The 12186-nt window shown below is 35.5% G+C and overlaps 1 protein-coding gene across 7 annotated transcripts in view; it reads left to right on the top strand.

The window, feature by feature from the left end:
- Window positions 1-12186, top strand: part of IMMP2L (inner mitochondrial membrane peptidase subunit 2) — a 706765-nt gene that overhangs the window by 95138 nt on the left and 599441 nt on the right. The window contains exon 5 of one of the 7 annotated variants that reach the window (XM_033088459.1): window positions 5306-7057. The exons of the other annotated variants lie outside the window; for them this stretch is intronic. Coding sequence (XP_032944350.1) covers window positions 5306-5309 — 4 coding nt within the window. The 3' untranslated portion in view covers window positions 5310-7057. Of the gene's footprint in view, window positions 1-5305; window positions 7058-12186 lie in introns of those variants that run through there. 7 annotated transcript variants of the gene reach the window in all.

Genomic DNA, 12186 nt, shown 5'->3' on the forward strand with positions numbered 1-12186 from the left:
TTGGAGAAATGTCTGTTCAGGCCCTTCTGTCCATTTTTCAATTGGATTTGTTTTTTTGGTGTTGAGTTGTATGAATTCTTTATAAATTTCGTATATTAACCCCTTACTGGATGTATCATTAGTGAATATCTTCTCCCATTCAGTAGGTTGTCTTTTCATTTTGTTGATGGTTTCTGTTGCTGTGCAAAAACTTTGTGTAGTCCATTTGCTTATTATTTCTTTTGTTTCTCTTGCCTGAGGAGATAGAGTAGAAAAAAATATTACTAACAGCAGTGTCAGAGAGTTTACTGCCTGTGTTTTCTTCTAGGAGTTTTATGGTTTTGGATCTTACATTTAAGTCTTTAGTACATTTTGAGTTTATTCTTGTATATGGTGTAAGAAAGTGGTCTAATTTCATTTTTGCATGTATCTGTCCATTTTCCCCAACACCGTTTATTGAATAGACTGTCTTTACCACCATTGCATATTTTTGCCTCCTTTGTCGTAGATTAATTGACCATATAGGCATGGATTTATTTCTGGGTCTCTGTCCTGTTTCATTGATCTGTGTGTCTGTGTTTATGCCAGTACCTGCTGTTTGGATTGCTGATAACCTTGTGGTGTAGTTTGACATCAGGTAGCATGATACTTCCAACTTTATTCTTCTTTCTCAAGGTTACTTTGGCTATTCGGGGACTTTTGTGGTTCCATATAAATTTTAGGATTGTTTGTTCTAGTTCTGTGAAAAATGCCATTCGTATTTTGTTAGGGATTGCATTGAATCTATAGATCACTTTGAGTAGAATGGACATTTTAGCAATGTTTATCCTTCCTATCTCTGAGCACGGTATATTTCCCTTTATTTGTATCTTCTTTAATTTATCTCTTCAATGTCTTATAATTTTCTGAGTAGAAACCTTTTACTTCCTTGGTTAAATTTATTTCTAAGTATTTTATTTTTTTGATGCAATTGTAAATGAGATTTTTTGCTTAATTTCTCTTTCTGATAGTTTATTATTGATATACAAAAATGCAACCAAACTATGAATATTGATTTTGTATCCTGCTACTTTACTGAATTCATTTATCAGCTCTAACAATTTTTTTTGTGTGGAATCTTTAGGGTTCTCTCTGTATCATGTCACCTGCAAATAATGACAGTTTTATGAAATTATCTTTATTTATTAGCACTTGGAGACATCAGGTACGTAGAAGGCATATGTGAATGAATGAAGGAGTGGATGAATGTTATTCATAAATTTAACAAGATTTTTTATTTAGTTTTAAGTGTTTGCGTAGTTTTAATAAATACCTGATAGGATCAAGCAAGGGGATAATTAAAATCTTTGGGAATGCTAGCTGATTCCTCTTTTTTTACTGGGTGAATTTTACAGTGAAAAGGATTATGAAGAAGTGATTTTTAAAAATTTATAACATTTTATTATGGAAATTTTCAAACAGAGAATTTGAAAGAATTTCACAGTGATTACCAGTATATCCACCGCTCATATTTTATCAAACATTTTCTATTACGTGTCTATCCATCTACTCATCCCTCTATTCATCCAACAATTCGTCCTAATTTATTTATGATGCATTTAAAACTGAATTGTAGGCCTTTCCCCCTAAGTACTGCAGCATGCATGCATATTATTGTTTTTTATTTTTTTCTCTTGAGATAAAATTTAAATGCAATGGATATGCATAAATCTTAAGGGAACCTTATGAATTCTGACATATTCCTATACCAATTTAATCCAAACCTCTATCAAGATATGGAACATTACCATCACCCCAGAAAGGTCTCTGGTGTCTGTTACCAATCAACCTCTGCCCTGACACTCCCCAGGTCACCATTTTCTTCTGATTGTTTTCCCCTGCACCACAGAATAGTTTTGTCAAAACATGACATCCTTAAGGAATCAAAGTATGTAAATGTTTAAGTGAAAAGCATAGAAAGGTGAAGAAAGACTGTGTGAAGTGATCTTAAAAATGATGGCTGGAAAACCTGAGAGGTAATTGATGAAGGAAAGCTAAATGACTTCATGAAATGACAAATGACATGGATTTAGGGGAATGCTAGAAGTACAAACAGCTAGCATTCCATTAAGCCTTGTAATTGCTTATAATGGCATTATATTATATGAACCTGAAAGTCACTTGACAGAGCTTTTTGCCTGGTGGTCATCAAAAGTAACATAATTCTCTGACCCCAAAATGCACATATTTTATAAAAGGGTAGGCAGTGGAAATACGGCAACTGTTTGAAATGTTTTGCTTTTGTGATAGAATTGCTTAATATTTATTTGGCTTTTAAAATGATCTATTGTAAAATGTCGATGAAAATACACAGAGTTTTAATTATTGGGCAATGAAGAAAATTACTTCGGAATATATAAAATTCCTTTGTATTAAGAGTCTCGGTATTTAAAATATAATTTTTAATGTAGTATAGTTATACATCATGCACAGCTATACAGATCTAAGGAATCTTTTGGAGCAAAAATTAATATAAGACCAGGTCTTATTTTACTATAATATAAGACTGGGTATATAATATAATATAATATAATATAATATAATATAATATAATATAATATAAAATACTGGGTCTTATATAAGACCGGGACTTATATTAATTTTTGCTCCAAAAGACGCATTGGAGCTGATTGTCCGGCTAGGTCTTATTTTCGGGGAAACATGGTGGTATAAAATGTCTTCTAGCTGAGGAGTCTTGAGGGCATCACGCTGTTGAAGTGGGATGTTCAGATTTATTTGCCTTTATGTTAACAGAGGCATGTATAGATTCTGGAACAATTCTGAATCAAGATTTGTTTAAATGTGTATTAATCTGCACGGAGTTTATACCTCTTCTGTTCAGATGAAGCCTTCTGTTAAAAAAGACAGAACAACAAATTCTAGGATTGAGTTTGGTACATAAATTAGCAATATTTATACACAATTCTGGGGTTCCACTGCTTGAAGTGAAACCCAGCTCAGCCAGTAACTAGGTATGTGACCTCAAGGAAGTTGCTTACTCTTTCTGCACCTTTAAAATATGCATCATGATGGGTCACTCCCTTAGAGAATTGTGAGTTATAAATTTGGAAATGCATGTCAATAGGCATGAGAGTTAAAGAAATGTCAAGTTTTATGGTAAAATGGACATACCACAAAATGCATCATTTTAACCATTTTGAAGTGTACATTTCAATGGCGTGGAGTGCAGCCATCTCCACCATCCATCTCCGGAAAGTTTTCATCTTTCCCAACTGAACGTCTGTTCCCATTAATCACTAACTCAGTATACCCCCTCGTTCCTCCCTCCGCACAACCCCTGGGAACCACCGTTCCATCTTCTGTCTCCACGAAAGAACAACTTTTGGGGTCAGGGTGCTAAGTTCTCTCTTCCAATCCTCCTAGTTAAGAAATTTGTTCTTTCTTTTTTTATCTTTAGTAAGTGTATAAAATCAGGGTCAACTACTACAATTTGTATATTCCATGTCCAAGTTCAGTTCTTGAATTTTTTAACATAACTGCTCATTTTTTTTTTTTAATGCCACTGAAATCTTTTTGTCTTGGCTGCCAGAATACTGTTCATACATTAGAATAACATTATTCCACAGCTATAGGAGACAGCAACAAAAACACTTCTGAATAAGTGTCCCTAGGCAATTATATAAATTCAATCCACTTAAAGCTTTAGCCATTTATGTGAAATTAGGCATTTCATTTGATTTCCACCTATGGCTATAGCTTTCAGAAATTTGATTTACTATTTATTTGATGTAATTTCAGGCTGAGAATATCTTTGCAATACAATCATGAGAAATTAGGTTACTTGAAGTATGCCTTAATGAAGTGTAAAGGGCATGAAATAAAATATAAATAAAATATACCTTAAGGAATATGTGCGTAAATGGCATTTAGCTTGGGGCATTTTTAGATTTCTATTGTAAGTGCATTTTCATAACACATAAAGGTGGTTTTTATAAATGTTGGTATCATTTAGAACCTTTTCTAAATGTAATTAGATGGAGTGTATTATTGTTGTGACATTTTTTGTTCGGAAATTTTTGTTCTGAAATTTTTGTTTGTTTTTTATTTTTTATTTTAAATTAACTGATATCATCAAGCCAGCATTTGGTTCAATATAAGGTGTACTCAAAGAAAAGTCTTGGTTGTTGAATAAGCATAATTGTCACTGTGGTAAGAATTTTAGTCATTAGCAAGACAAAGCTGTAAGGCACTCAGTGTAACCTAATTACCAGGAATGACATTTGTATTAGTGGTAGTGAGATGTGAGCTTTTTGTGCTGAAGCTTGGAGAGATATCAGATAAGGTCCACAGTGAGCAGAAGGGAAGGGATGTGTTTCAAATTAACCCTTTTAAATCCTGGGGTTCATTGACAATGATGTGACTGGATTATTGGTTTTGTAATGCATATGGAGTGAAGAAATGAAAATGTAGAGTGGTTAATTGGCAAATATACATTTTAATCCAGCATAATTTCCTAGCATCAGGGGAAGATGAAGGTTTTCTTGGGGACCCGAAACGTAGACCTGCTGGGCGAAGTTCTCTTTAAGAAAAAAAATACAATATTGCAAACACAATTTTATGTACAAAAGCCAATATTTATTTAGAATGAAAGAAGAAATCACAACAGATCGGTTTTGAAGAAAAGATGTCTGATAACGTAACCACCACAATATTTACAAAAATAACATTTTTAAACTGCTGATTGTACTTTTAGACAATTTTTTCCCCGCATCTACGGATGTAGAGTCTTTGATTGCCTCTCTCTGTGACAATGCTTTTACAATATGGTTTCCAACAGAGAGATTTGAGAGATGAATTAGCCTGGCTTGTAGCCCGGCTAATAAAATTTTGTTTTTGTTACTAATAGTTGACGTGTGTAGAACAGGCAACTGCACTCAGACATACTGAGTGTTTGTAGAGCTGCTGTGGGTCTGTGGTCTACAAACAGGGTTTCTGAAAGCTCTATTTCATGCGAGTCTCATCAAAAAAAGAAAAGAAATGATGCATTTCTGTGCATCATGCATCTTTGCATCTCTGTACGATGCACAGAATTCTGTGTGCATTGTGAGCTATTTTCCTAGTAAGAGAAATATGATTTGACTAGGCATTGATTAAAAACTAAATCATCTGCTTACACTCTTTCATATCTCATGATTGGAAAAATTCCCGACAGACTAGCTTCTAACTGTCCACGTTCACACTTTGTTTCTCCTCTACTTACCACACGCCTCTAGTTCTGCTTGTCCCGACAGACATCCGACTCTGCACCTTCATTTCCTGTCTCCAGGTGAGTGGGAAGAGAGGTGTAATCCCGGAAGCCAATCCTGCAGTAGAGCAGACGGCAGTGATTACCCACCCATGACCACGACTGCAACCATGTGCACTGCATAGCACACTAAACCCACACTGAACGGCGCACCAATTCACCTGCCTCTGCTGGACCCCGGCGTGGCCCACTGTGACTCGCACCGCCTGACACAAGAAGCAGGGCAGTGGAGGGGAAGTGGGAGTGGAAAGAGAAAGACATTTTTATGGTGAAAACTTCTTTTGCAAATTTTATAGGAATACGTAATCGTGAGAACACATTGCTAAGGCCCCTCCCGGGTCTCTGAAGGGTCTTTTCAAGCGAGGAGGCCTGAAGCTTAAGCTTCATGAGTTCAGTGTATGTGAATCCAACTCTGTAAAATGATGCCTTTCCTGCAGTGGTGGAAACCTGCACTGTCCAGTATGTTAGCTGCTAGGCAACATGCGATGGTTGAATACTTGGAATGGGACTAGTGCCACCAAGGAACTGAATCTTTAATTTTGTGCAATTTTAATTATTTTAAATTTAAATAGGTATATGTGGTTAATGGTTACTGTACTGGACAGCTCAGGTCTAGCATCTACTTTATTAATATTTTTATGTAAAATTAGTGCTCAATTTAATTCTGTTAAAGATATTATGACTCATATCACATTGTGCTTGCCTTATAATGTCAATTAGTTGTTAAACTCTCAGTTGTGACTTAAATTCTGTATTACATAGGACACATTTATGGTTTACTGAACAAAGTAGGCAGTTCTCATAATTATGGACAAAAGTTATGCTTGCAGATCTATCTATATTAAGCTGAAAAAGCACCTTAAAAGTGTTTGCTCTGGTTAGACTTTTTTGATATTCTTCCTAGAAAATGAACCAACTATATTGAAAAATCTTAAATTTTGGGTTAAAATTATTGTTTTCAAACTGGGGGTTAAAACCTTTTGTATGGGATACTTTTATTTTTCTCTTTGGAAATTTAATAAAATGTTTCCAAAGATTAAAGAAAAGTGGATTATTTGGTTGAAAGGCTTCATAATTTGATTAGTACTTAGTTTATTAATCCTAGTGGTCTAAACCAGATTCCAAAATTCGGGCTACATCTAGTCTTGCTATGACATGGAATTGGACAGTAACCCATGAAATAATTGGCAGATAACCCAATTAAATAATTGGCAGAAAAAAGAGTATGCATATTATTTAGTACAATTATGTGAACTGCCATTATGGTATATCATTACATAGAATTTTCTGAAAAACTTTGCAAATTTTATTCACCATATGCCTAGCACAGGATAGAAATTTAATATTTTATTAGTAATGCAGTGAACATGTGACTTTTCAAGCACCACATATAAAGTTTCAGTGTGTTCTTTAATGGAATAATTAATAATTCATGTGCTAGTGATTGTTATTTGCACAGTCAAGAGTTGACAGAAATTGGGATTAGATGTTCTACATGTAATGTCATTAATATTTAGACTGACTCGATTAGCTTTTTGAAAATTGAGGTGAAATTCACATAACATAAAACTAACCATTTAAATCATATAGTTCATTGGCATTCACAATGTTGTGTCACCTCTGTTTAGTTCCAAAACATTTTCATTATCACCAAAGGAGTCCCCCATGCCCAGAATGGATATACCTATTCTGAATATTTTATAAATGAAAATACAGCATGTGGCCTTTAACTTCTGGCTTCTTTCTCTTGACATGTTTTCAAGGTTCATCCACATTGCATGGCATGTACTAGCACTTCATTTTTTTTTTTTTTAAGGCTGAATAACATTCCATTGTATGGCTGAACCACATTTTGTTTATCCATTCATTTATTAGAATAAATTTTCAATGCAATAGAAACTATGTTTTTCAATAATTTTCTTAACCAGTTCTAAGCCTTGATTGGCCATAAACATTTTTGTCTGTAGTTATTTAATATTCCTCAGATTTCACTTACTGAGATATTACTAATATTTTATTTCTTCCTCTCACTCTCATTTTAATTTACTAATTTTTTATATCCTTTTTTTGTGCTTAACATAATGTATGAACTTCCCTTTAAAGTACTTTTTAATGTTAATAAGATAGTCTAATACACATAGTCTAAATTTAGTCTGAGGAATCACAGAGTGATAAGGCTAGGAGAAAAAGAACACTATCTATGAGAATGATACCATTAGTTTTTTAACTATTTAATAAGAAAAGAAAACAAACAGAAAAATCAAACACCCTTTTATTCACCTGTCATAAAAAGTCATAAAAATCTTCAGATCTTTGATTTTCAATATTCTCTTCCATAGCAGAGAATATACATAATCTTTTAAAAAATGGTTTGCCTCACCAGAATTTTAAACTCTGTTCCTTGTGTTACATCATGGTATGAGGGATTTTGTTTTTCATCTGTTTCACTTGGTTGGCTCTTACTTTTTTATATTCTAGAGACTGGCACATAGAGAAACATAACCATTGACTTTGCTTTTGGAAAATTATATAAAATCTCTATGCAGAAATTCAGGACTCATGACATTTTATTTGCAGATTTTTAAAATTTTGTTTTTTCTTTGTACTTTTTTTGGGGGCAGAACCTGCATATGTGTGTTTGTTTTAAAATGATCACTTGGTAACAATTTGAAAAATCCTAAGTAGCATTTTTAAAAGTTTCTTCTGATACTTTTGATCTTGCATTTTACTCCTTTTTATGCATTTTTTTTAATAGGCCACGGTTGTGTCATATATGCTATTTGTAATTTGGCTTTTCAAAATGTCAAACACCAGTTATATGCAAACTAAAGTAATTTCCATTTTTATGACTTTGAAATTCAGTTCATTTTTCAGAATAAACAAAACCCCAAGTGACTTCTTTTAGTGTAATTTGTTGACTTTGGTGGTTTGTCAGCTTAAAGGTAAAAGACTGTATTAGTTTTCTATTGCTATGTAACAAATTATCACCAGCTTAGTGGTTTGGAACAACATAAATTAATTATCTCATAGTTTTCATGGGTCAAACCTTATGCTAATGGGCTCAGCATAGCTGGATTCTGTGCTCAGCACCTCACAGGCTAAAATTAAGATCTCGGGTGGGCTGTGATCTCCTGGAGTTCTCTTTCATGCTCATGTGGTTTTTGGCATAATTCAGTTTCTTGGGGTTGTATATGATTGAGGCCCCAATATTTTTCTAGCTGTTGTCTGGAAACTGCTCTCAATCTGGGACGACCCTCTTAGGGCCTTGCTACAATGGCCCCTCCCAAGGTCTCTTCAAGGTCAACAAGAGAATCATTCAGGCTCTGAGACTCTTCCTTCAGGAAGGGCCAGTCCCTTTTAAGGGCTCACCTGATTATCTCAGAATAATCTCCCTTCGACGAAATCAAAGTCAAATGCTTTGGGACCTTAATGTCATCTGTAGAATCCCTTCACTTTTGTCATGTGACATAATCTAACACAGAATAAACACAATCATAGTTATAGTCCTGTCCACAAAGGGGAAGAGGTCGTGCCTAGTGTGTCCACCAGGGGGCAGGCATATTGGAGTCCGCTTAGAATTCTGCTTACCAGAAGTTCCGTGAAATTTTAAAAATGTGTGTGTGTGTGTTTTCAAAATTAGTAGACTGTATGTTTTAGAGCAGTTTTAGGTTTACAAAAAAGTTGAACCGAAAGTAAGTTGAACGGAGAGCTTTCATATCTCCTCTCTCCTTCTACAGTTTCCCTTATTCTTGCATTAGTGTGGTACAGTTGTTAACATTGATGAACCGACATTGATACAATATGATTAACTCAAGTCCATGGTTTACATTAGGGTTCACTCCTTGTATTGTTCAGTTGTATTGGTTTTGACAAATGCATAATATCATGTATCTACCATGACAGTATCGAGCAGAAGAGTCTCACATCCCTAAAAGTCCCCCGTCCTCCCCCAGTTCACCCCCCACCCTCCCCCTGAACCTCTGGCAACCACTGCTCTTCTTACTGTCTCTCATGATTTTGCTTTTCCACAGTGCCGTATAGTTGGATCATACAGTACATAGCCTTTTCAGACTGGCTTCTTTCACTTAATAATCTGCATTTAAGTTTCCTCCATGTCTTTCCGTGGCTTGAGAGCTCATTTCCTTGTAGCACTGGATAGGATCCCATTGTATAGAATACAGTTTACTAAAGAATCTGTCCTCTGGGTGCTTTTGGTTTTTGCTGGGAAACTGCCCGTGGAGGCGTCACTGAAACTGTCTTGGAAGCCTCCTGTGGTGGTCGGAAGAAGGGGCTTGTCTTTCTGGTTCCAGTGTGCTTTATTCTCTGCTTGTTCCTGGGGTGTGTGGTGGAGGGGAGCCAACACCTGGGGGCTGGCCCAGTTCTCTGGGAAGAGGCTCACGGGGACGCGACTGTAACTTTCTGGGGAACCGCTGGGTGGCGCTGGTGAGACTGGCTGGGGAAACTCCCTGGGGTGCGGCCGCTGGATCTCCCTGGGAAGTTTCGCAGGGGAGGGCTGCTGACACCAGCGGGGGGTGGTCGTGCGCCTGGCACCCCTGTGCTCCTGGCTGCCGAAGGAGCAGGAAGAGAAGAGCGCGTTGGAACCAGAGAGAGAAGTCCTTTCCTCCTACAATGTTCTTTCAGCACCCTCTACTTAGCGTCATGGCAGCTGGCAAAGAAGAAATGATACAGGGCCCAGCTCCGCGGTCACCAAGCAAGGCAATGAAGGGAAGGTTGAAGTTCAATGGCAAGAAGTTGGTAACTGCACACTTTCTATTTCTGTTATGTCAGTGCAAAAGTAATTGCAGTTTTTGCAATTATAACTCTTTAAACCGCAATTACTTTCGCACTAACCTAATAATTCGCACTAACTTTGCTGATAATTATTATTTTTTTAAATCAGAAATGAGTATTGACTATTGTCACTTGCTTTTATGCAGCTGTCAAGATGGTGGTATGGCTTTGTTTTTTAATCTGTTGGTATGGTTAATTACATTGATTGGGTATTTAAATGTGAAACCAATCTTGCATTCCTGGAGAGGCCACACCTTGGTTATGATGCATTATCCTTTTTTGTATGTTGCTAGATTTGATTTGGTAATATTTCTTTTAAAGACACATACGTCTACATTTATGAGGTGTATTGATCTGTCATTTTCTTTTTCTGTAATGCCCATCTGCTTTTGGTGACTTTATAAAATAAGTTAGGAAGTATTCCTTCTTCTCTTTTCTTTCCTAAACAACTCTGTGTAGGATTTGTCTCATTTCTTCCTTAAATATTTAATAGAATTGACCAGGGAAGCCATCTGGTTTTAGAATTGCCTTCCTGAGAAGACATGTAGTTATAAATTCAATCTTTGAGATTGACGATGGGCTTCTTATTGAGTCAGTTTTGTAATTTGTGTCTTTCAAGCAATTTATCCATTTACTCTAATTTATCAAGGATATTGGATAACTACAATGCAGAATTGTTCATAATATCCCCTTATTGTTTGACTGCCTGAAACATCTGTAGAACATCCTCTTTGATTTCTGGTATTTATAATTTGTGTCTTCTCCATTTTCTTCGTCTTTGTAACTAGAGGTTTATCATTTAAAAAAATGTGTTCAGAAAAGCAGCTTTTGGTTTGTCTGTTTTCTATTTTTTTATTATTTACTCTTATTTTTATTTCCTGTTTTCTATGTACTTTGGTTTTAATTTGCTTTGGTTTTTCTATTTAAGGTAGAAATTTGATTTTTAAAGATACACATTTTCTTCTAAACGAGTGGCTCCCAAATTTTGTTGCAAATTGAAATGATCTGAGTCTTTAAAAAATATGAATGCCTGTTTCCCAACCCTAGACGTTGTGATTTAATTGTTTAAATCAATAGGGAGTACAGTTGGGTATTTACTAATTCTCCGGGTGATTCTAACGTGCAGCAATTTATGAAGTGTTGCTATGAGTACTATTTGAGCTTTTTCCCACAAATTTTGATATACTGTGTTTTAATTTTCATTCACTTGAGGTTATTTTTAAATTTCCTTTGTGATTTCTGTCTTTTCTCCAGTGTTTATTTAGAAGTATATTGCTTGGTTTCCAATATTTTAGGACATCTCTTCTTTTTGTAAAATTGATTTTTAGTTTAATTGCTTTGTGATTAAAGAAAGTATTGTGAGTGATTTTAATACTTTGCAATTTGAGTCTCTTTTTTATTTTTTAAGGCCTGGCATGTTATGTCTCTTGGTTAGTTTATGAATATTTTGCTCACTTTTCTGGTCACATTGCCACAGAGAGGGCAGTCCTGTGGCAATCCAGCAGAGTGATTTTTCCCACTTAAATTCATTATAGTGAATGTCATTGCTCTAAACATGAATATTGAATCTGGTTACTCTTTGAAGAAAGCTTTATGTTACTGTGTATGTATTTTTATTTTCAGGGATTTCAAAGAATTGTTTTATATAGAGACCAAAAAATTACTTAATCAGTGTTATACCATACTGACATCTTAAAAAAAAAACAAAACTGGTTTTTCACAGAGGTTAAGGTGCTCTTTAGGTCATTTATCCATTTACTCTAATTTATCAAGGATATTGGATAACTATAATGCAGAATTGTTCATAATATTCCCTTATTGTTTGACTGCCTGAAACATCTGTAGAACTTCCTTCCTTCCTTCTTTCTTCCTTTCCTCCCTCTTTCCCTCCCTCCCTCCCTCCCTCTCTCTTTTCCTCCTTCCCTCCCTTCTCTGTCTCTCTCCCTCTTCCTCCCTCCCTCCCCCCTCCATCCTTCCTTTTTTTGTTCAAGTTGATGATTTCATTCATGACATCGACAGCATCTACAGGTTGTTTTAAAAATGGATGGGGAATTAAAATGCACACATGCTGTTGGGATGGCTGTCACCGTGGAGTGTGCTGAGTTATGTGA

The sequence above is a fragment of the Rhinolophus ferrumequinum genome, chromosome 20, assembly GCF_004115265.2.
Source record: "Rhinolophus ferrumequinum isolate MPI-CBG mRhiFer1 chromosome 20, mRhiFer1_v1.p, whole genome shotgun sequence".
Classification (NCBI taxonomy): domain Eukaryota; kingdom Metazoa; phylum Chordata; class Mammalia; order Chiroptera; family Rhinolophidae; genus Rhinolophus; species Rhinolophus ferrumequinum.